The 26313-nt window shown below is 39.4% G+C and overlaps 1 protein-coding gene across 11 annotated transcripts in view; it reads left to right on the top strand.

Moving 5' to 3' along the window:
• Positions 1 to 26313, top strand: part of baz2ba (bromodomain adjacent to zinc finger domain, 2Ba) — a 267052-nt gene that overhangs the window by 127762 nt on the left and 112977 nt on the right. For all 11 annotated transcript variants that reach the window (XM_078228289.1, XM_078228297.1, XM_078228290.1 and 8 more), the window contains 2 exons: positions 17734 to 17880; positions 23703 to 23894. In XM_078228289.1, the coding sequence (XP_078084415.1) occupies positions 17734 to 17880; positions 23703 to 23894 (339 nt within the window). The remainder of the gene's footprint in view (positions 1 to 17733; positions 17881 to 23702; positions 23895 to 26313) is intronic.

Genomic DNA, 26313 nt, shown 5'->3' on the forward strand with positions numbered 1-26313 from the left:
ATTAGCAGCAGGAAAGAATCTTGGATTAGCCAGCGTTCAGATTACAATATGCCTGGTATATTAGGTTTCAAGTGACAGCTGTGGGCTTGATTTTATAATTGTTTACAGAAGAAGTGATATTGAAACAATTAACATATAGTTCTCCAAAACTTAAACAATAATTTCTGGTTGTAAATGTACAGTAGATTACAAAACTTGCCAAAGATGTGAAGACAGTTACATCAAAATGATCAAATCTGTTAAAACAAATGAGAAATAAGATTTTGTAAAGTATTTGGTCATAAGAATGAACGAGTAAGACAAATGGAAACTAATATGCAAAGAGTACTGTCAAATTGGAATATATAAAGTATTCTATATTTCTTAAATGTGATCTTGTAAATCTATAAAGTGAGATTACATTTTGAAGGCACAAAGCATATATTTCTGTCATTTCTGTAAACACATCGTGGCAGTCTACATCTGTGCAGTGACCTGGTGACAACATTTTGACCCATGTCTGCCTTTATTCATTGTTTATGTGAATGTGAACTAGTTTTAATGAATAACTAGGGTGGAGGACAAAAATCTGTTCCCTCCTCTTCCCTTCAAAGATCTTCCCAACGTGCCTAATCCAGTACAACAAAATGGCTCATGTGCACCATAAACTTGAGGTCATTCAAAACTCTGCTGCCTGTGTCTTAGTTTGCAGCAAAGTTGTGCTTGCTGACCTACATTGACTCCTGGTCTTGATTTCAAAATTCTCATTTTGTCCCCCTCTGTCATTTCCTCCAGTCTCTAGAAACATTTGCAGTCCTCTCATTCTACTCTGTTGTTTATCTCTAATTTTAGCTGCTCCTCTATTGGTGGCCATGCCTTCAGTTGCCTATGCCCCAATTTCTGGAATACCTCTGACATCTCATCTCTTCTCTTCTCTACCTTGCTTTCCTCCTTTAAGATGTTATTAAAACCCACTTCTTTGTCCAAGTTTTTGGTCAACTGATATTTCCTTACATGGTTCAGTGTTATACTTTGTTTTATAATGTTCTTATGAAGTACTTTAGGATGTTTCTTTACATTAAATGTGCTATATAAATATAAATCGGTGTTGTAAACTTCAATATAGACATATCCTTGTGCCCAGCCCATTGACTTGAGGGACACAAGGGGGCATTCCCTTTCCATGTGCACTTAAGCTTGATTTCTCTTCCTCCACCTCGCATTAGTCGGAGGAAAGGACAGTAACTTGACTAAACAATTTCTTAGAAAATAATATGCTCAAGTACAAAGAAAGCAACTGTACTGTAGGGTGTTAAGATATTGGATTGTGGAATGCTGTGATCTGCTTTCAGATCTGAAGTGAAATAATCTTATTTAGTATCCTGATTATGATTGTGGGCGGAATCACCTGAAGGCCTTGCTTGCTTTCAATTTGTGGCTCCTAACATTGCAAATGAAGTCTGCTCTGGAAAAACTAGAATTCTGAACATACATATTAAAGTTTATTTTCACTTTTGTATTGGATTTCTATTTTATTATGATTTCAATTACATACAGTGCTCTGCAATTATAATTGTTAAAAGCTCCTTTTACCAAATTTGGAATGGAGCAAACATGGCTATTGCCTATATACAGCCAGTATAATTCTGCCCTCTGCTATATGATTGTCTTCAATTGGCATTCTTTTAACATGAAAATGTTAGTATAAGCTCAAAAATCTGTTAGTATATATGCAACAGTTGGTTCAATAGAAAGTACCAAATAAAATGTCATTTATTTTGATTAATTCCATTTCATGCATTCTTGTATTTATTAAATTGTAAGTAGTATAAAGGAGGTATTTCCCTAATGAGCTGAGGTCTAATTTGGTCTTGAGTTCCCAGCATGAATATCATAAAGTATGCCTGGCTCATTCATCTGCAGTCATTTTTATTTCTTCTGTGAATATATTTCCATTAGAAGAATATGTAAAAGTAGCTTCAGTATTTCCATTTCCTTGTGGGTAATTTATGTTCATTAAGATTGCTGGGGAATGGGGGTCCTTTATCACCCCCTGCCCGCCCCACCTCTTCACCCCACTTCAGTCATCCAGTGTTACAGCTAAGTAATCGCATGACGTGACCAACTGTAGACCTCAGCCCCTCCTCCTCTAACAATGTGTCTTACCTTATCCCCTGAGCACCCTCTGCTGCACATTTTCATTTTCTGCACAAGTCAGTTTTCAGTCTCTTCTGAGTGACTTTGCTAATTTGGTAGCAGTTATTGAGTTTTTGGTTAAGGGTGCCTGTGTTTATTTCACTCTGTACCATCATAGACGAGATACTTATTTCAGAAATAAAAGGTTTGGGTGCAAACCCATTCAATCCTTTCAAACAATTACTGACAGAGGCCTCAAAAAAAAGCTATTTCAACTTGAACATTCATATTTGAAGTTATACATAAACCAGCAATAGAGATTTAGCATGAAGAATGCTAATAACAAATTTTGTTATGTTAAGCTCGTAATTTTGGTGTACTAAATTTTAAGTAATTAATGTAAGTATAATGGTTTTGAATATTTACTGTCACCCTATCATCTGTGCTACCTAATCTGCTTTCCTGAATGGCAGGAAAGATTAAGCATAGTACAGTAGCATATTGGTAATGTTACTGGAGTAGTCATCCGGAGGCCTGGATGAATGCTCTAGAGACATAAGTTCAAATCCCATCTCTGCAGCTTGGAGAATTTAAATTCAATTAATTAAATATTTAATATTAAACAATGTGAGGAAAAAAATTCACCAAGAGGATGGTTGGCGTCTGGAACAAACTTCCTGAGAGGGTGGTAGAGGTAGGTTTGATCGAGGTGTTCAAAAAGGAACTAGATTGCTATCTTTTTTAAAAAGTCCAAGATTATTTATCCTATTGTATTTCAGTGATAGCTTTTCAAATTTGGATCCCCCGGGGGTTCACAAATGCATCAAATTTTGTTGACTTTCTATTTCTGCCCATCTGTTAAGTTTGGCCTTTTTGTATCACAGTATATTCCAGATGATGCAATTTGTCATGGATGCCAAACAATCTGTTTTTAAAAAGTGAAAGAAAGTAATATAATTGTTGAGTTATTCTGACTTGGAGTTTCAAATATACAAACAATTTGCTCATTTCTACTTAGCCCCAGCCTTCCAAACCTACATTCTCATAGGGTGCAGTTGAGCTGTGGCTTTCAAGAGTTTTGAATACTCCTAAATGAACAACACAAATATTCTTTGGATCTGAGGCTGCTTCTGAGATCTGCTAATACCAAGAAACATCATTTTGAACTGAGAATAGTGCAACCTTTAGAGTCACTGATATTGCCTTTTAAAATTTAAGTCAGTGGCTCCCGTGGTCATATCTTGGCATTGGCAAGAATTGGCTGTGGGGATGGGTGGGATATTAATATTTACACAGGATTTTCCCATTCGGCAGTTCGGAGAATACTGGTTTGAGGTTCTATTTCTCAAAAGGGAAAGTTGGCATAAACAATTTGTGAGGTTGTGGCTTTTTTTTTGAAGCCCCGAGAGCCTTTATTTGATTTTAGTAATAACACGGCCATTGCATTTCTACATTTATGGACACTTAGGAAAGAAAGTTCTACAAGGGCATCAAGGGATTATTTTGTGCCCAGAAAATATCATAAATGTGCGTGAGAATCTGAGGAAACACCTTTATATACTTAAGATGAAAGTGAAGCATAGCGCCAGAGTATCAAAGAATTGTTGAGAATGACATTCAGAAAATGAAAAGTGCTATGGAAAGCAGCACACATGGCAAGAAGTTGGTATATGAAAATGTTACAGATATGATGCGGGGGTGGGGGGTTAAATTTAAACAGCATGACTTTCTTCACTCACCACGGAAAAGCATTTTTGATTTGCTTCTTCCGTTATCAATGGTGGTGTATTTCCCAACTCCTTGGTTCAGGTGTGATTTTTTTCTCTTAATAATCCCACAGCAATCTCAAAATGGGATGAACTCAAAGGGTTAGTTTATTTGCGTTCACAAAATGTGGACGGACGGATGCAAAGTTGCCTCCTTGGCATTCATACAACAAAAGAGGGATAGCAAAAAGAAAGATTTACAGTGCAGATGCCACAGAGACAAGAAACATTGTTTCACGTGGATTTCAGAGCCTAGAATCATGGTTCAAAGAGGTATTCCTTCATGGAGGTTGGTGAGCTGAAAATTAATGCTGGATAATTCACTTTTCCGGTGATATAGCCTTGCAACGATGAATTAGTCTTGTAAGCAATGGTACAGAATTCCCAGCCAAAGCATTGTTTATGGGGCTAAATGTCCAACTTGAGCCAGATCTCCTTGTCTGTGATTCTGCTAGTTAGATGGTAAAATGGCAGACTGAGACTTTGCAATTCAGTATGGCAATATTACTGGTTCCACCAGCCAGTGGCCCATTTCACATGACTTCCACCTTTCCACCCTGTCTTTAACAAGGGATGCAGATCCCTTGTCTGGGTCCCTAAAATTGTTGCATGTCTCAACCATTAAGAATTGAAAGGAAGTTTTTTTTGTTGATTTATGGGATGCAGATGTCATTGACTAGGCTAGCATTTATTGCACTTGAGAAGGTGGTGGTGAGCTGCCTTCTTGAACTACTGCAATTCCTGTGGTATAGGTACACCCACAGTGCTGTTGCAGGGCTCTTTGTTTCAGCAGACAAGCAAACTCCTGTTGACCAGCCTGGATTATGAAATGCAGATGGTCTTTGTATAGCTCTTGTTGAATTTGGTCTGCGTAATTCGCAAGTGAATCATTAGCGGCTCTTAAGGGATAATGAGATGCAAGTTTCTCGGACACTGCCAGGTAGTTCTTTTTGTTTGGTGTCACAGACTGACAGAGATTCAGCCATTTTAGGTCTTTGTCCAGTTTGGAAGTTTTTGAGATGGCATGAGCATTTCACATATGCATAATATATACTATGATGTGGAGATGCCGGCGTTGGACTGGGGTCCAACTGTTGGACTTTAAACCTGGTGTTGTTAAACTTCTTACTGTAATATATATTATACAGGATGCTGTGTTAGTCACTCAGAGTAGGAAAGCAAAACTATAGTTATGTTGATTTATCTATGTTTCGAGGCGCACAGAAGTTGAAGCACCAAGAAAAAGCTGGTAACCGTCTCATTTCTATGATTGTTGTATATAGAGTGCAACTGAACGCAGTACTGATGGTGCTTTTGGCCATGGGGACATTACAATAGACTGGTTGTTGGTGACCACAAGTTAAATGCACGAGTCCATTAGGATTCAGATATTTTTCTTTTAGGTGCAGGAACTGTTATCTCTGGCAGTGTTCCTCAGTTATATCATCAAATGTCCACTCTGCTGATATTTCCAGTCCAGTTTCTAAAGCAGTTGGTATCCTAAAGCTTGTTGTTTTAGGTTGAATTCTGGAAGATAACCACTATAAGTAACTCCTCATGTTCATAAATTACTGAATCTGATTCTCATGGGCACTTTTAAAAAAATAATTCTACATTTTTCCACTTGAATAATGGATCTCATAATCTGTATATGAAAATTTGTTCCACGGGTGATTGTCTCTCAGGGTTCAACTTGAATGAGTAGCTGTACAAAAGCACCTTTTGTTTATCTAATCCTTTTCAATCAAACTCTTTACTTATGTCTGTGAGTCATATGAACCAAATAAGTTTGTCTTAAAACTTATAGGGACAATATGTTCTTAACATGAGTTTTTATAATGTATGAAGTTTGGAAGATGATTAAATAGCACAATTCAAACCTGTATACTGACATGAATTTGTCAATTGAACCTCATTGATTTCTAAAGCACTGAGATTAAATGAGTTTGAAATACTTTATTCTCACCTGTTTAAAACTATATAAGTTTTGCTCTGGTTGAAGGTGAATTATCATTAGTACTTCCATTGATTATTTATTAATCACTATTTAGTACAGGCAGTCCTCAATTTTACAATGTTCGCGTTACAATGAACATTTGTAAATTGTCATGGTGTTTCGACACAATTTTGACTTTGACACCATGCCAGTAAACTGTTGGTCTTTACCAACTGTTATGTCCTTTATAATCCACTTTTCACAACCTGAAGAGGACAAAATGCTTCTCGTATACAGTATGGAAGTGTTTTTGAAAATGTAGGCACTATTACATCCTGGGAAATACACTGCTGTAATGCAACTATACTAAAGCAAGATCTCAAAAATTTTTCACTACTTGGTGAAAATATGGCATTGCCCCTTGGTTCTGGAACCAATCCCTCACTTATATCATTGTTCTTGTGGGAAAACCAGTTCTGACTGATGACGTTTTGACTTGCATCGCGGTTTTTGGGAACCAATTGGGTTGCAAGTCCAAGGACTGCCTGTAGTCTGGAATTGTGTAACAAAAGTGGCAAGTCTAACTGGCTGAAACATATTATGGTGTACTTAAAATTCACTCCACTGATGTTGCTCTCACTCCAGGTCTTGCAATGTAAAAGACTAAACACCTCAGAAATAAGTCAAAGTGAGCATCTATGTTGGTGAGACATTAGTTGAAGTATGGTTTGAAATCTACAGTCAGGGATTTTAATGATGCTGAGAATTTTCAGGAAATTCACTATTTCCATATTGATTGTGGGGATGCTAGCACGAAAGCAAAGAAATATCCAAGCAGCCAGAGTTCAGCATCTGAAATTTGTTTTTGACATTTATCAGCTAAAGTGAATCTGTGTTCATGCCACACACCCACCAATGTTTGTATTAAGTAGGATATAGAAGGACTGTGGTGTTGTCAGAGAGGTGAGAATAAAGATTAAGCCATTGATGCATTTGAGTTCATTGGAAAATGGCCAGGATCATTGAGAAATCTGGTCAGTGGGTAAGTTTGGCATCCCTGAAGTAACACTAGTTGCAGCACCATTTAATTGCACAGTGCTGCATTGCCAAATAATACTGGATTTGCCTTCTGTTGTGTTGAATTCAGTTAAAAGAGTGGTGTGCCACAGAAATCAATGCTGGGGACTCAACCTTTTGCAAATTGTATAAATGATTTGGATGAAGAGGTCAAATATATAGTTGCTAAGTTTGCTGATGATACAAAGATAGGAAGGAAAGTAAGTTGTAAAGAGAGCATAATAATGCTTCAAAGGGATATGGATAGCTTAAGTGAGTGGGCAAAAATCTGAGAGCGTAATGTGGGCAAATGTAAAATTGTCCATCTGGCAGGAAGAATAATACAAGAAGCATATAACCTAAATGATGAGAGATTGTAGAGCCCTGAGATGCAGAGGGATCTGGGTATCCTAATGCATGAATCACAAAGGCTAGAATACAGTTACAGCAAGTAATTAGGATCGCTAATAGAATATTATCATTTATTGTGAGGGAAATTGAATGTAAAAGTAGGGAGATTATGCTTAATTGTACAAAACACTGGTGAGACCACATCTGGAATACTGTGTACAGGATTGGTCTACTTATTTAAGGAAGGATGCACATGCATTAGAAGGAGAACAGAGAAGGTTTACTAGACTAATACCAAATTGGGCAAATTTCAGGAAAGGAAAGGCTAGGCTTTAATGCACTGGAGTTTAAAAGAGTAAGAGGTGACTTGATTGAAACACTTAAGATCCTGAGGGGTCTTGACAGGGTGAATGTGGAGAGACTGTTTCCTCTTGTGGGAGATTTATGAATGAGGGTCACTGTTTAAAAAAAAAGGGGGTTCCCAATTAAGACAGAGATGAGAAGATTTTCTTTTCTCTGAGGAGTGAGTCTTTGGATTCACTCCCTCAAAAGACAGTGGAGGGCAGCCTTTGAATATTTTTAAGGCATAGTAGATAGATCCTTGATAAACAAGGATAGGCGGGAGTTTACAACTGGGTTAGCCATGATCTTATTGAATGGCAGAGCAGACGTGAAGGGCCGAATGGCATACTCAGAGTTCATTTTTAATTGTTTAGCATTTGAATTGGGTCATTCAGTGTATACTGCAGCATGTTGCAGACCTCAGTTCCTGTTGATGGAAGGTTCCTCAGCCCGCACATCAGTATATGTTCTTCGCAATGGTACTAAAGGCTTACAAATGCATCTGATTTTTAAGGGAAAGTGGGAAGGACAGGGTGGAAAGAAAACAACTCTTGAAGTGCAATATGGTCTTGTTCTTCAGGCCCAATTTCCAAAACATCTCCTGAACTGGAAGGGCACTCTGCATTGAAACTGACTCACTCCTTCTACAAAAATGAATGTCCTTTACAACCTGTTTTCTCTTTCATCTATTCAGTGAAAAGTTTGGAATTATTGTATGTGATTAGGAGAGATCATCCAAATTAATTCTGGAATAAAATGATGCAGTATATTTTTTTGAAGTTTTGTGTCTTGCCAAAAATCTGTATTTTACAATTCACCTTTGTTTGATGGACATCATTTTGTTTTTATTCAGTCATGGTATGTGGATGTCACAAACAAGGTCAGCATTTATTCCCATAGCTAATTACCCTTGCGAAAGTGATGGTGAGCTGCCACCTTCAACCGCTGTAGCCTATGTGATGAAGGTTACTTTGTCGTAATGGTTTGGTACAGAGTGGTTTGCTCAACCACTTTAAAAGGACAGTTAAGAGTCACGTATACTGTGGGCCTGGAGCCCCATACAGATCAAAATAGATAAGGGTGGCAGATTTTCTTCCATAAATGAATTGGAGGTTTTTATAGCCACCATTACTGATGCTAACTCTTATTAAATTCCAGATTTATTTAATTGACTGATTTTAAATGGCCTAGCTGTCATGGTGGAATTTGAATGTGTATCTCCAGACAGTCCAAGCCTCATGATTACTGTCTAGGAAAATAATCCTGATGCTAGCACTCCGGTGAATATTTTAGTTACTTCTGAAATTAAACATATATAATACTTTAAATGTACAAGAGAATGTCTTTTTTTAAAAAAGGCAATTTGTTGCTCACTTTGGATAAATTCCAAAATACTCTCGACAATCAGAACATCCATTGTGTTTTCAACAAGCAGTGTTTTCCTTCTTGGGCAGTAGACCTTGAAAAATACTGGACAAACTGGTCTATTTTCCAAAGAATTGATTTTTTTTCTCCCTTATTTAGTTCTGTGGTAGACCTTAGCAATGAACTAACAAGTGTAGGTGTAAACATGAAAAATGCCTGGTCAAGTTCAATTAGTACGACAATTGGTTGCAGTAAGTTTTCAAGCACTTTTATACAATACCATACTAACGTGCCACATTAATGTTTACCATGAATAGTTTTGACAAACTGCTGACTCTGCAAAAATATTTCTTGGTTTTGGAAGCTTGCCTATGTCATTTTTTTTAAATAACCTGTGGGAAAGTGAGTTTTAAAAGAAAAGGTTTTCTCAGTTTTGTAGGCAGTAGGGAGGAAAAGCACTTCCACTAGTTTAAGGTTAAAATACTGCCGATGCTGGAAATTGAGATAAGAACAGAAAATGCTGAAGGCGGTCAGCGGATCCAGTATCATCTGTGAAGAAAGAGTTAATGCTTTGGGTCTGTGCCCTTTCATGCCATCACTGTAACTGGGATGTTACTCGGGCCCGTGGCCATTGGTGAAAGGCCACAGACCAGAGATGTTTCTCCCAGCACATGATGTCAGACATGCTGAACATTTCTAAGATTTTCATAAGTTGGACAGTTTTCACGTGAAATGGGCATGTGAAGGAGAGGGAAAACCAGTCAAATGGAAATCCAATTTGTAGTTTTCACTGTTCCTTTAGCAATATAAACATGCAATGGATTTACGATTCAAATTAGTTCAGACTGACTTTGGGAATGCATGTTCAAAATTTCTATTTTAAAGTTAGATGTTAAAGTACATACATTGAAGAATGCAATTTATTGCTTTAGAATGATGATCAATAGCTGTATAAACTTGATCAAATGAAGTGGGTTTTATTTGCTTACGTGATGGGTTTTATGTCGATCTAAGTTCAGAGTGATGTTGCAATGCAAGCATTGCTGGTAGCTGATGTCACAACCTGGATTAAAAGACAGAAGTTTTTGATGAGTCAAGTGGTCTAATCTTTTCATATCTGTTATGGTGCTAAAATCCAAAGTCATTACTGCCATAGCTTGTTTTGGGCAGTTTAATAGGTGTGGTCATATTTAATGGGTGTGATACCTGTAAGGTTTTAAAACCTGGGTTTTGCAGAAGGAGTTTTTAGATTTCTATTTATAATTGCAGTTGGACATGGAAATAGCATTTAAAAAAGCAAAATGAAATTCAGTGTGCTTGACATTTAGGAGACTGCTTATGTTTATTCCCAAAGCTCCAACAAAATATAATTTTCTGTCTCTGCATACTGAAATAGAAGACAATAGTGCCAAAAATACAATTGCTGTCATTCTCTGCTGGTGTGACAATCTTACACTCACTTATGATATAATAGCTCTGTAATGTTAAGAACTGGGTGATGGTGGGGTAGGTGGAGTGATGTATAAAAATGGCACAGCATGTGAACAAAGAACAAAGAACAGTACAGCACAGGAAACAGGCCCTTCGGCCCTCCAAGCCTGTGCCGCTCCTTGGTCCAACTAGACCAATGGTTTGTATCCCTCCATTCCCAGGCTGCTCATGTGACTATCCAGGTAAGTCTTAAACGATGTCAGCGTGCCTGCCTCCACCACCCTACTTGGCAGCGCATTCCAGGCCCCCACCACCCTCTGTGTAAAAAACGTCCCTCTGATGTCTGAGTTATACTTCGCCCCTTTCAGCTTGAGCCCGTGACCCCTCGTGATCGTCACCTCCGACCTGGGAAAAAGCTTCCCACTGTTCACCCTATCTATACCCTTCATAATCTTGTATACCTCTATTAGATCTCCCCTCATTCTCCGTCTTTCCAAGGAGAACAACCCCAGTCTACCCAATCTCTCCTCATAGCTAAGACCCTCCATACCAGGCAACATCCTGGTAAACCTTCTCTGCACTCTCTCCAATGCCTCCACGTCCTTCTGGTAGTGCGGCGACCAGAACTGGACGCAGTACTCCAAATGCGGCCTAACCAGCGTTCTATACAGCTGCATCATCAGACTCCAGCTTTTATACTCTATACCCCGTCCTATAAAGGCAAGCATACCATATGCCTTCTTCACCACCTTCTCCACCTGTGTTGCCACCTTCAAGGATTTGTGGACTTGCACACCTAGGTCCCTCTGTGTTTCTATACTCCTGATGACTCTGCCATTTATTGCATAACTCCTCCCTACATTATTTCTTCCAAAATGCATCACTTCGCATTTATCCGGATTAAATTCCATCTGCCACCTCTCCGCCCAATTTTCCAGCCTATCTATATCCTGCTGTATTGCCCGACAATGCTCTTCGCTATCCGCAATTCCAGCCATCTTTGTGTCATCCGCAAACTTGCTGATTACACCAGTTACACCTTCTTCCAAATCATTTATATATATCACAAATAGCAGAGGTCCCAGTACAGAGCCCTGCGGAACACCACTGGTCACAGACCTCCAGCCGGAAAAAGACCCTTCGACCACTACCCTCTGTCTCCTATGGCCAAGCCAGTTCTCCACCCATCGAGCCACTTCTCCTTGTATCCCATGAGCCTTAACCTTCTTAACCAACCTGCCATGTGGGACTTTGTCAAATGCCTTACTGAAATCCATATAGACGACATCCATGGCCCTTCCTTCATCAACCGTTTTTGTCACTTCCTCAAAAAACTCCACCAAATTTGTAAGGCACGACCTCCCTCTTACAAATGTGTGTACACATTTTACTGAAACAAAACTGCTGGAAGGATTTGGAGACAAGAATTTAAAAAATAAAATTGAGCAAGGGTTTTTGCAACCCTTGCAGGTCTGACAGCATCTATGGAGAGAGAAAATAGAGTTAACGTCTGAAGCCCTCTTCGGAGTTAAAGAGAGGGAGAAATGTGATGGATTATATACTGTGCAAGTGGGAAGGGAACAGCTGGAATAGAGTAGAAGGTTTGTGATTGGTGGGAGATAGGATAGATTGCAAAAAGATATGTAGGTCATATGGCAGAAGAAGGTGCTAGTAATTGTATAAAGATGAGATATAAGGATGCGTTAATGAGAGAATAAAGTTCAGTGCTCAATGAAAGCAAAACTTAAGAACATGTGGCAGATGGTGGGGGAGAAGTTTTTTTGCGAAAAAATGTCTGGAAGATAAGAAAAGTCACACATTTTTCCTCCTATTTAGTTCTAAAGAAGAGTCATACGAACTTTGAATGTTAACTCTATTTTCTCTCTCCACAGATGCTGCCTGACCTGCTGAGTTTTTCCAGGATTTTCTGTTTTTGTCTCAATCGAGTATCTGCAGTATTTTGCTTCTCTTTGGTTTGAGTGTGTTTTCAATATTTCCATTGTGTGGAATAAAGTGATGACATATCAGAATACTGCAACTTTATTTTGTTTTATAGGCATCAAATGCTAGTTTCCTTTAAGTTGTATTACGCTGCTATGTTTTAAGAAAATGTTGCGTTTTGTACAGTGATTCCGGATGTCATTTGTGCTCCTCATGCCAGATACCTATCATTAGTTTGCTGTCAGGAAGGGGGCTGCTAAGTTTATGCCTGTTACTATGGTGCCAATAGGGTGAGTGATAGTTCTGAGAGTAGCATTGCTCAGATTATTTTACATAGTTTGGATCAGAGAATAATTGCAATTATGCAGCTGTGGTTACAAAACTATGAAGGAAGATGAATGCAATGAACTACAGTAGAGAGCTCGAGGAGTAGACTAGGGAACGTTATGCAATTCAATTAAAAGTTCAGTTGAAACACAGCATGTGGCAACATAAAGTTGAAATGATGTTTCTGTTAAAATGATTTGACATTGAACTGGCCCAAAACAGTTAATAAATTAAAAACCATGTTTTACAGGTTCAAGGTAATAGGTATTTATAAAATTGTGATAACCATTTATCTGTTGATATTAACATTTACAAACACGCATTCCTGTTGGGTTTTCTGCTTGACTTTCTGAATTTTATTCCAGCCAGACTTGCAACAAATTTTATCCCTCTAAAGTATTTAACTACCTATGCTGCCACCTCAGTCTAAAATACCAGAGCAGTTTTTGTATTCATTCAAAAAACTTATCACAAACCTATTGGTTAATGCAAGAGGAGGGCATCAATACCTCAGAGAGTGTAAAGTGTCATTCACGCAATGTTCTGTCCGATTACTTCTTAAAAATTATGCACTTTGATGTTTTTAGATATATCTTTACAGGCAACATTTCTCACGTGGACAACATAAACTGGTTTCTGGTACGACTTGTGTTGGATTAACTATTTGTACTCTACTTATATCTACTTATGTCCAAACTAATTCATTAGACTCATTTAATTCCTCCAAACTTCCTTTATCCTTGTGAACCTCAAGGTAAAACCTGATTCGTGCGTACAAACCTAACCTTTCCACTAACAAACACTGTGACCAAATCTGTCCATGGATCACATATTTTCACTTTGTGGTAACCACTTATAATCATGAATCTTCACTCTAACCTTCTTGTTTAATTTCAGACTTTTTTCATCACTCTGCCTGGACTATTTCTCTTCTTCTGACTGCTAAATGCGACTTTAGCAATAAAAACCTTGTTCTGGGCTGTCCTCTAAGAAACAATCCAGCTGGCATTCTGCCAGTAGCAGTATGAAGTGTGTTATGATAAATAAGCAGAAAGGTTGCCAGTCTGTGATCCAATAAAAAATTAAATTTCTTCAGATTTGTACCTAGCATTTGTTTAACAAGTGCATGCTTAATTATTTGTACTGTGTGCTCTGCTGCTCCTTTGGAAGCAGGATGATATGGTGAAACTTTATCGCATTTGTTCTCATGAATTGTGCAAATTCTTGAACAAAACTCCGGTTTGTTGTTGAACATAGTTTCCTCTTGGAACAATTAAACAGCAAACAAACTACACAAAATATCTAGAAGTTTGCCAGTTTTTGTTTGATTCATTGGAAACCCCTCAACCCATTTTGAGTGGCTGTTTGTTACATAAATAATTGTTGCCCATCAAACTTGCCCTCTAGTTGGCCATTTCCATGGTTGCAAAGATACTTACGGCAATTTCTCCCCCAACTTCCCCTGACCAGACCTGACTACCCCACTAACTAGACCCAACTCTCTTCCACTGTGTCCAACCGCACAACTACCCTCTTGACCTATTTATTCCTTCACTTCACTCATTCATTTATAAAATTGGACCTTTAAAAACATTCGAATATGGGAGCAATTGTCTTAAAATGGGAGGGGGCTGATGTCCTCCCCTTTTGTTTCTCTTGCACTTGCTGGACTTACCCTGTCGAGGGAGAGGCTATGCTGCCAATTTCTGTTTCAGCCGGGATTGAAGTCCTGACTGAAAATGGGCTGTGTCATTAGTCCAGAGAAAACTTTGCGCCCAGCAATGTGGCTTGCATTGAACTGGTCTGGCCTTCTTCTAAACCCAGATGTTAGCCTTGCATCTTTGAATTCATTTTCTGGTTTCACTAATTAGCTTAGGGAATTTGTCGATCACGTTGTCTTGCAAAATGAATTTCGTTTGTGTGAAAAAGTTTGCTCCAGTTTAACTTAAGTGCAGCCAATCAGTTGCTTCCTGACAAGTATTAGGGTAGCAGATCAGAAAACCCAAGGTATATTATTGAGCCAGATTAGACCCCAGCAATTTTTCTATTTTGGCATTAATGTGAGGATAGGCTGTTTCACTTCAGGCATGATTCTACTGACAAGCCAGGGAGTTTTTAATCAAAATAAATTTTATTTTACAACACAGTTTAACTATAATAAATCAATTAGCATGACTGTTAACAATTAAACAATACTTAAACATGACCAGGTATAATTCTTAACTGTTAATCTATCACTGAGTTTCAATCAAGTAATTTTTTTCTTATAGACTTAAAACCCTCTTTATAATTAGTTAGCAAAGTACATGCATACTTGCTTGTGACTGGGTTAACAATCCTGGAGCTTTCAGAAAGCCTTTGGCGAGAGAGAGACTTGTCTTTTTCTTGCAGGTCTAGGCAGCAACTGCTTGTATTTTTAACTGAAAATGAAACTGCTTGTTATTGCAAGCTTAGCTCCTCCCATTAAACATGACCCTGTCTCTGTCAATCAACCTAATACAAACTCTCATGACTCTGCATACCTAGTCTAAAATCCCGGGAGAACCTAAATAAGCAAAAGGTCCAATAACTCTACAAAGTAATACATTGCCAGCCAAAATTAGCCAGCAGTCTTAGCATCTGTTGCATGTTTACCAGACAAATCCAATCTTGTAACCAAACATTGCCTCTTAAAGCAACCCCACCTTACACGTAAAATATATCAAAATCATCACACAAAGCTGGTTTTTCATCTCTCGTTACATTGGTGGACAATTTTGTATCTTGCTCATTGTATGTGACTGGAACCAACACACTTATGGGAATTTTCTCTCGTTCACAACTGCCTCAGAATATTCACAAATTTCCAGCCGATGTTGACTCAACTTTTCATGATAGTGACTCAGGGGTTACACTAACTGATGCCTGCGTCAACCTCTGTGTCTACCGGAGTTATATCCAATTCTATTTGGACAGTGATGCCCTGAGTGTTTGTGTTGGACATCCTTGTGTTTCTGAACTCAACCAATTCCTCTTTGACCTGCTGATGTTCAACCATATGCATTGTCATTTTTTGCAGCCTGTGTTCTCTTCATTTATCTTACTGTGACTAGCCTTAAGATGACGTCCATTCTTGCAGCTGTCGTACTCTGTTTTCCCAAATGGACAACTGTTTTTTTTTACTTCAGCAGACACCTTTTGGTTGTTAACTCTAAACTTTCCTTGAGTCATGTTCCACCAGGTCCATGGACAATGCTGTTTGGAAAACTATTACTGTGGCAATGACATCAACCCACTGTCAATGCACTCACTTTTTAAACTGCAAACAAATCTGTCCTGCAATGCACTCTTTCCAAACTCCAAAATTGCAATGAATGGGCAGCTTTTTCAAAGCTCCGATAAAATCTTTCGTGTCCTTACTGGGCAGCTGATTCCCAATCCCAAAATGTTAGCTTTCTGTAATCTCTGAAGGCTTGGGGTTGTAATACTGCTCAAACATAGTCAAAATGTCTGACTGCGGCGAGTTTTCCTTTGCTGAGGTGATCAAATTCTTCAGCACCTCATACACCTCCGAGCCTGCTTAAGTCAATAAGATCACCCTTTTCCTTTTCCACACTGGTTGACAGTTGGATCATCAGGTTCTTCAAGGATATTGTTGGCAGCGAAAAACATCTCTACCCATTCCACATAAACACCAAAAGGCTCTTGGTGATAGTCATATACTATAGGTGCAAGCATCCTGGTCAGACCACCCACATGTATAATGAAAATTGTTTAAATCAGATTTTAAACCTGTTTCTCAACAAAGAAAACTCATGTTCCTCGGTCAGTTAGCTCCAACACAAAAGTTATATCTAGAGAATCCATTGATCCGATCCTCGCCTCCAAATTTGTCATGTCTTTATAGACAAAAATTACTGCTGTGGACAATATGGCTCATAAGAAGTCTCACAACACCAGGTTAAAGTCCAACAGGTTTATTTGGCAGCACTAGCTTTCGGAGTCTTGGGCTCCTTCATCAGGTGGATGAGGACTTGTGTTCTCAAACAGGTCAGGTACAGACACACACTCAATTTACAAGATAATGGTTGGAATGCGAGTCTTTACAGGTAATCAAGTCTTAAAGGTACAGACAATGTGAGTGGAGAGAGGGCCAAGCAGTGGTTAAAGAGGTGTGTATTGTCTCCAGCCAGGACAGTTAGTGAGATTTTGCAAGCCCAGGCAAGTTGCGGGGATTGCAGATAGTGTGACATGAACCCAAGATCCCGGTTGAAGCTGTCCTCGTGTGCGGAACTTGGCTATGAGTTTCTAGTTAGTGATTCTGTGTTGTGTGTCGTGAAGGCTGCCTTGGAGAACCCCGACCCGAAGATCAGAGGCTGAATGCCCTCCTAAATATTGACACCAATGATCCAAATACACTTCTGAAGTGTTCCCCGACTGGAAGGGAACACTCCTGCCTGGTGATTGTCGAGCAGTGTTCATTCATTCGTTGTCATAGCGTCTGACAATATGGCTGTCAGTAAAGGGGAACGAGTTTAACCCAGTTTTACTGTGTATACATAAATACATGAATTGCCACAAGAGGGCGCCATTACACTAGGGCACTGCTATTGTTATTGCTTGATTTTGAAATGGCTGAAATATATGGAGGTATACAACTGAAAAATAAAGTGTGCATTTGAAATCAAAAGTTATCCAAAGGAATTTATTGTGAGATGGTGTTCATATATGGATTTGGTTTTGTTTAACTTCAAATGTGATATTACAGCAAACATTTAATAATGAATCTAAATTTATTTGGAAGGAAGAGTCATGCCCCCTGATCTTCCGAGAAATAGATTTTACAGCATCAGAACTTGCTTTCCTTTTCTGAGCTCACCATTAGTCATCCAAAATTGCACTTGTGTGGATTTCAACTTTTTTCAGGTGGGGAATATACCACTGAGGAACTGTACTCTTTTGATATCATCATTTTCCTGAGCCATTTAATTAAATGTATCTTTTGATGGCAATCTATAGAAAACAATGTTAGAAATCACTAGTAACTCAGATGGAGATCATCTGCATTCTCTAAATTAGCTTTGTTTTGCTTTTATTTTTGATAATGTTTGATTTCCTTTTCAGATATGGAGTCTGGAGAGTGGTTGGCATCTACTTCCTCCACCCCTTCTTCTACATCTTCGGCATCCTGTACAGCTACAGCATCAGCTGCTTCCAAAGGCAGCCTTTCCACAGGGGCTGCAGGGTTTGGCTCCACACTGTCGACCTGCGGTAAGGACAATTATTTGCTTCTAGAGCTCATCATCACATTATAAGCTAACTGGTGAAACATTAAGACTAAATATGGGGCACACAGGAGTCTTGCAGCATATGCCCTTTATTTGCAGCTGTCTTTATTTCTGAAAATAGTCATTGTATGTGCGGTAAATTGGATGAAACAGATAACCTGAGATTGAGTAGATCTCCTGAAGCATTCATTTCTATTACTTCTCACCTGGAAACGTGTTTACTTTTGGAATCCTGCGAGTGGAATTTTATGTTCCTTGGGTTTCCCAGTTCATTGCTGTCCTGGAACACTTTTCCATTGAGGGCAGAAGGTATGCTGGCAGCCTCCACAGGGCAAGGCAGTTGTTGTAGGTCTAGTGCAGTGGGTTCCCAAACTTTTTTCACTGGGCCGCACTTTCGGAATAACAATTTGCTCGCGCCACACGGAATTTTTTATTGATAAGAAATACATTCAAAAACAAAAAAAACCAACTCCTAGCAGTGCTTGATTCATAACATAGAACACAACTACTTTATGATCATGGGACATCCAGAAAGTATAAAACAATGCTTGTTTAAACCATGTTTAAATGTTTCTATGATTGTCCTTGAATCTTCCCGCCACACTTGCCATCCTCTCTCGCTGCACCAGAGGGAGGTATTACTGTTGTGCTGTCCCTCCCTCCCTGTGTTACAGTTGCTGTTTGAAGTGCTCTGGGGTGGGTGGGCAGGGGGCTACTTGCAGCTCATCAGTACCTGACATACTGGTTGAATGAAATGTGATCTTTGAATTGCAGCATTACTTCTTTCCACTTGTTCTTGGCTTGTTTTGAGTTGGGTTTTCAGCTTGTTGATAGAAGTCTAACCTGAGTTTTTCTCTTGAGTGTCACCTGCTCTGCATAGCTTTAATACCTGATAATGTTCGACGAGAATGGAAACAATCGATTTCACTGTCTGAAGTTGAAATCTTGCACAAATTGCTAGACTGGCGTTTGAAGGGCTACTGTGTTAGAGTTGTCAGCTCTTACTGCATTTACCTTTATAAAAGTTGAGTTACCCCTGTAGTTGACTATATTTGCTCATGGTTCCTTATACACAAACTATCTGGTGAGAGGTTCAAAGAACCTAGAGGTCGCCATAAGCAGACAGAGGGGAAACCAAGTAATTGCAGCACATGGGCGGCACGGTAGCACAGTGGTTAGCACTGCTGCTTCACAGCTCCAGGGACCCGGGTTCGATTCCCGGCTTGGGTCACTGTCTGTGTGGAGTTTGCACATTCTCCTTGTGTCTGCGTGGGTTTCCTCCAGGTGCTCCGGTTTCCTCCCACAGTCCAAAGATGTGCGGGTTAGGTTGATTGGCCATGCTAAAATTGCCCCTTAGTGTCCTGGGATGCGTAGATTAGAGGGATTAGTGGGTAAAATATGTAGGGATATGGGGGTAGGGCCTGGGTGGGATTGTGGTCGGTGCAGACTCGATGAGCCGAATGGCCTCTTTCTGTACTGTAGGGTTTCTATGATATGAGGAGGCCTTCAATCACTGGGGCTGGCACTCTCCTCTCTACTCCCCAACTCCATATATATATTTCTTCTTTTCAGATATTATTCCCCTTCTTTCATATTAGATATTTGTCTTTGGGGTAGCCACTTGTGATGAAGGACCCCGTGGTCTCAGTTTAACAGCCTTCACCTTTCGGTTCTCCACTCTACTAGCTACTCCTCAAAACTGTTGCCACGGTATGTTGCTGCTGTTCCTTGCTCTGCAAGTAGTAATGGTGCTCATCCCCATCCCCACCCTTTCCTTTAAACTTAGGTGTTCCATTCCCCTCCTCATCTTCAGAACCCTTTGTTTTCCACAGAGTCCTTCTCTTCCTTTTCTCCTTCACTCCCATAATCCATTCCTCAGCCTCCATCTGTTCCTAAGCCCCCATTGCTCTCATGTTCCAATTTTAGAACTCCGAATACAGAGATTCCTTGAAATGCTGAGACTTTCCTGACCCTGGGCGCCCTCCTAAATATTAACACCAATGATCCAAATCACTGGCCGCTTTCTGAGAATACTCTATATGGTCGCAGCTCTCTGCAGTGGTGGTCAGATGATGTTATGCCGCAGATGTACTGTAGTCAGGATTTTAATGCCATGACCGCTACGTAAATAATCTCCATAAAAGATCCCATTATCTCTTTGGCTACTGGAGGCAACACTTTGGAGACTCTGGCCCATTTCATGAGTGTACTCGTTATTCTGATGTTGTTCCCAGCATATGTTTTGTGTTAAACATCCATTTTGGCAGAGAAACCCCACTGTCCCTGAAACAAAAGTCATTTTTTTCACCTGTAGTTGCCTTGCACTTGGCCACACGTCCAGTATTTTAAATTTCAATGAAATTTGTTGCATTTGAGGGCTGTCTATAGTTTGCAGTTTCAAGATTCAGTGTGCATCACTTATAATACAAGTTATTTGGGACAGCCAATTAGTGAATTTTTTTTTGCATTTGTTTGTAGGAGTTTTACTCTGTGATGATTCTGTGCTATTGATATATTTTATATTTGAGGGGGTCTGCTTTAAGATGCAGTGTTTTGTTACAAGCAGTTGGTTAGGCTGGCAGGAATACAGCAGTTGCTGGAAAGCAGGATAATTACTTCTTTCAGCCAGGTACATATTTATTTTGCAGAAGGATTAATGAGCTTTTGTTTGCCCAAGTAAAGGACCTGAGGGGTAACGGAGTTAGGTAGATAGGATGATATAGTAATGTGATGCTAGAAATGGGACGAGTTAGGTTTGTAGCTGAGATAAACAGCTTTCTAAGTTCAGTGGCTGGGGAGGGCTGTTTAAAGATAGCAGCCTACAAGCAGCTCTCCCTCTCTCTCTCTACAAAATCTCCCTGGAAACTCCAAAGCTATTAACAAAGGTTAAAGTAAGTATGCCTGGAATTGCTAACTATTAAAGTGGGGTTTAAGTCTATAAGATAAATATTGCTTAATTGGAACTAAATTTCCAACATGAGTTTTTCATGTTTAAAGATTGTTCAACAGTTATGAATTAAACTGTTTCATTTTACTGGAGTTGTACTTAAACTGTGTTATAAATAAAGCTTGCTTTGACAAAAAGATCCCTAATTTGTCAGTGGAATCACTCCTGATGTGAAGCATCCTTTCCTCACATTTATGCCAAAATAAAAAAATTGTTGGGTCTAGTCTGGCTTCATAATATTTCTTGGGATTTCTAACCTGGCACTCTAACAACCCTCTAGAATCGCATAGAAATTGGTCATTTGGCCCATTTGATCTATACTGGTGTGTATACTTCATATGAGCCTCCTCCCACCCTACTTTTTCAATCCTTATCTGCATGTCCTTCTATTCCTTTCTTCTCTCATGTACACATCCGCCATTCATTTTTCACCTCATTCAACTTGTCCTAATCTCACTGAAGGATCTCTGCATCATCCTCACAGCTCACCCTCCCACCTAGCTTTGTGTCATTTGCAAATCGCCAGAAAGGCATTTATATTATTTGCCTCAACGATATAAAGTGAGCAAGGTTATACCTGCTGAGTTCTGATATCATCCATACAAATCTTATTTGAAACATATAAAATAAGAGCAGGAGAAGGCGATTTGGCCCTTCAAGTCTGTTCGGCCATTCATTATGATCATCGCTGATCATCCAACTCAATAGCCTGATCACATCTTCCTCCCATACCCCCCCCCCCCCCCATTCTTTTGAACAATCAACTCAATCGCTCGTCATACATCAGTCCTGTCTTGCACTCTCTCTGGAGCAAGAACATCCTTCTTCAGATAAGGAGACCAAAACTGCACACAATATTCAAATATAGCCTCACCAAGGGCCCTGTATAACTGCAGCAAGATATCCCTGCATCTGTACTCGAATCCTCTCACTATGAAGACCAACATACAATCGCTTTTTTATTGCCTACTGCACCCGCATGCTTACCTTCAGTGACTAATGTACGAGGATATGCAGGTCTCGTTGCACATTCCCCCCTCCTAATTAATGACCATTTGGATGGTAATCTGCCTTCCCATTTTGCTACTGAAGTTGATAACCTCACATTTATCCAAATTATACTGCATCTACCATTCATTTTCCCATTAATTCAACTTGTCCAAATCACACTGAAGGATCTCTGCATCATCCTCATAGCTCACCTAGCTTTGTGTCATTTGCAAATTTGGAGATATTACATTTAGTTCCCTCATAAATCATGAATATGATATATAGTGAATAGTAAGATTACTAAACACGCCCACATAGTTTAAGTAGGAATTACCCTTATGATCCAAAGTACATTTACAAGATCTGAAACATTTTAGGACTTCCTTCTTCCCAAACAACATCCAATCCAATAGATCTATAAGTTAAGGCCATTGTATAGTTATCATACTGTATTCGATTGAGTAGTTATTTTGGGGTTTATTGGTTCAGTGAAGATAGGGGTTTTAACTGCCTCCATGAATGGTACTCTTCACTGTGGTTTCTGGTCTGCTAACCAGCACCAGTTTACAAGCTGCTATCTAGACTCTACGCATCAGGCTGCTAGATTGATACTGTCTCTCCCCTTGCACAAAATGGCTGCCAATTAGACCATTGTTTCCTTTTGAAGAAACTCTTTTTGTATTTGGCTTTCTGTCTCCTTGGCTTCTGTAGTTCTAACATTAGCATATGCATGTCTTTCCTGAATGGTACCATCGTCTACCCCAAAGTATTTCCTATTAGCAGGATGATGTATTTCTTTTTTGGTCTGTCTACATCTGCTGATCTCATTATTGGGATTCACATCCTGTGAAATACGTTTTGAACTGCTGGTGGCTTTGGACCTGCTGGCACATTCATGACACTAGCCTTCTGGCTATTGCTTTCAAACATCTCTGTCCCAGTGGATGATATGATGTTCAGTAAATTATGATTAGGTAGTTGAATCTACACCATTGGTGATGAAGTGTAAATGGTCGAGAGCTTCAAATTTCTGGGTGTACACATCACCAACCATCTGTCCTGGTCCCTCCACGCTGATGCTATAGTTAAGAGAGCCCACCGACACCTCTATTTTGTCAGAAGACTAAGAAAGTTCAGCATGTCCACTCCGACTAACCAATTTCTACAGTTGCACCATTCAAACCATCCTTTCCGGTTGCATCACAGCTTGGTATGGCTTATGGTCTGACCAAGACCGCAAGAAGCTACAAAGGGTTGTGTACATAGCCCAGTCTATCACGCAAACCAGCCTCCCGTCCATTGACTCCATCTGCACTTCCCGCTGCTTTGGGAAAGCAGCCAGCATGATCAAGGACCCCACACACCCCAGAAATCTCTTCCAGCTTCTTCCATCAGGAAAAATATACAGAATTCTGAAACGTGAACCAACCAACTCAAGAACAGCTTCTTCCCTGCCGCCATTAGACTTTTGAATGGTCTTATCACACAATAAGCTGATCTTTCTCTTCAGCCTATTGGTAACTGCAGCACTATATTTTGCACCCTATCCTTTCTTTCTCCCCTATGCACTCTGTGAGATGTTTTGTCTGTAACAGCTCGTAGGGAACAATACTTTTCACTGTATCCCAATACATGAGACAATAATAAACCAATTGAATTCAAAGATTTTCACATATCTATCATGGAAAATGTTTGAAATGTAATTGGTAACAATTTACAAAATGAGTGAAACACTTAAATATATACACTTAAACATGATGTTGGTATTGGACTTTTCCAAACTTGCTTCAAACTATATTAAATGTAAGTTTTTCACTCCCCAATACAATTTTTATATACTATAGCATTTACCTTTTTTTCAATTTCAGGGCAAATGTTTAGAGCAGCAGCTGGAGATCAGCCTTTTAACTTGTCTGCAGTATCGAGTGCCTTCCCAATGGTTAACCACGCAGCCTTTGGACTGCACACTACAAGCTCAGGGCGTTCGGAGTTTGGCGGTCTGGGAACAATTGGTGCATCTACAGCCTTAGTGGGACACACACAGCTATCATCTTTTCCAGGTATTATAAGGTTTTTAATTAATTTCATCACATTTGTAGAAGCCTCCTCTAACTTTGCCTCTAAAGCACACATGCTGCTATTATTTGAATTGGTGCTCGAGTCAGATTGAATGACATAGACTTTCCTGAAGGCTTGTCTCCCCTTCCTTGGCACAGGGGCTTCCAAACTCTGCTTCAGTAAAGGAGAGGGATAAGGGTTAGTATTTTTGGTGCGAAGAGTGAGCTGTGGTATAGCCTGTTTTATCTGTGTAAACACTCAAAACAATTTGAACCTGGGCTATTATAGATTGGATTCCCACAATTTTCCCTCAAGACATTGTGTGAAATTGTTTTCCACCTGGCTATTTTTCATCAGTAACTAAAATTTCTAATGCCCAACAATAAGGCTTTAAACATATAATAAAAAATAAAGCATGTATTTCACAATGACATGATTAAATACATCCACTTTGTTGTTTCACCCATGTTTCAATGCCTTTCATGAAGATTTTAATCCCTCTGCCTCCCCTAAATGTCTGAACTTGGATTTAATATACTTATCTAAAGCTGCGACTGCACTAAATTTAGTTGTCAGTTTGAACAAGTGCAGTGTGCCCATTTCCCCTGGATACATCCATACCATTCAGTCAGCAATTTCCTTTCATAAGCTTCTAGCAGTTCCTGCTCAAAGGTTTTCAAAATTACTTGAAAAGCTGGAGGATTAATGCAAAATTATTATTCAGGTATAATTTATTCAGATTTATTTAGACATGGAAATATATCACCATTCCTCCTTCATCCCTAGGTCGAAATTCTGGTACCTCCCTCTTAATATCATTCCTCACAGATTGCAGAGGTTAAGAAGGTGGTTCATCACCACCTTCGACGGCAATACGGATGATTAGTAAATGCTGGCCTTTCCAGTGATGTTCACATCCCAGACATGAATAAAATAAATTTAATTAAAAGACAGTGCGTTCAGCCTAAAATCTGTTATTTATGCATCTTAAGCTGGTTTTGTTACCTACAGAGTTGAATATTCAATGAAATACAAGGTATTAAGAACTCATGGTTGAACACTAGCCCCCTCCCTCCACTTCAACCTCTCTCCTTCCACTTCACCTTCCACTCTGCCCCTTCCTTACTCACTCCCTCTTCCTGCTTTGCCCTTCCTTAATCCTGTTACCCCTTTCCCCTCTTCCACCCTTCCCCTGCGGGACTGGGGACCCAGAGGAGAATAGCTAACAAGGATAGAAGTTGGAAACTGTTTAATTGTAATAATGATCTTGAAATTTTGAATAAATGCATATTTTGTATTTTTTTTCAAGTTACTTGGTTGAACGTGGCATTAATTCCCTTCGTCACGATTAGCAAGAAAATAAGTTGGCAGCCAAGCTGCCACATTAAGCTGAATATTCTTTTAAGCCATCCCAATGCATAATAATCATGAAAAGTTTACATAGGCAATTTTTATTCTAAATGCTGATGGACAAATTGATAAAAGGAAAAAATTATCACAAATTGTGACAGCAGGAAGGGAAATCATTTTGACAGAAACTGCATTTAGATTTAATGGGCTAAAAATTCATCTGTTCCTGTTTTCGGGCACAGGGGTCATGATCCTCAGTCTGTCTAAACCCAGTCCTGTTGAGGCAGGCAGTATCCAAACTTAGTGCTGCCTCCTCATTTCGTTATAAGCATTCAACCAAGTGAGACCCATGCTGCCGGCCGGCTGAATGCTCAACAGGGGGCCTCACAGCATGCAAAGCTAGCATGTTTCAGTATGCTCCTCTTAAAACTGAACTGCTGCTCACTGTCAGTACTACAACTGAAAACAAAGCAAATCAACACTGGGCAAAGAGAGATCGCCATTCACAGACATTATTATTACATTAGCATCATGTATGCTTCTGATATTAACTCTATACAGCGACCATTGTAGAAATGGCGCAGGTGGCTTAGTTCATCTCTTCAATACTCCAAAGGGCATCACTGAATAGCTTGAAGTACAGTCACTTATTATGTTGGTGCACATAACATTTTACATGCAAAATGGTCCTACAAACAGATCAGTGAACAATTAATCCATTTTGGTTGTTGTTGTGGTAATGATGTTAAAATGAAACCAGGAAATCTCTCTGGTGTTTTTCAGATAGTGCAATGGCATTTTTAACATTCACTTGAACCACCAGAACAGGCAAAAGGAATCTTGATTTAATACATCCAAGATGGCATCTTTGGTAATGCATTTAAGTATCAGTCTAGATTGCAAGTTAAAGATCTGGAATTGGCTTGTTACCCAGACTTTGCAGCAGTCACCAACATTGCAAGGCTCCAGATCTTGATACATTTATGGTCATGAATGGGAAATTTCTACATGCCATCTTTCACTTCGCTCCCAGCAGGGATCATTCTCAAGTTTTAAGCACTTAAACATATT

This window comes from Mustelus asterias, chromosome 14 (assembly GCF_964213995.1).
Source record: "Mustelus asterias chromosome 14, sMusAst1.hap1.1, whole genome shotgun sequence".
Classification (NCBI taxonomy): domain Eukaryota; kingdom Metazoa; phylum Chordata; class Chondrichthyes; order Carcharhiniformes; family Triakidae; genus Mustelus; species Mustelus asterias.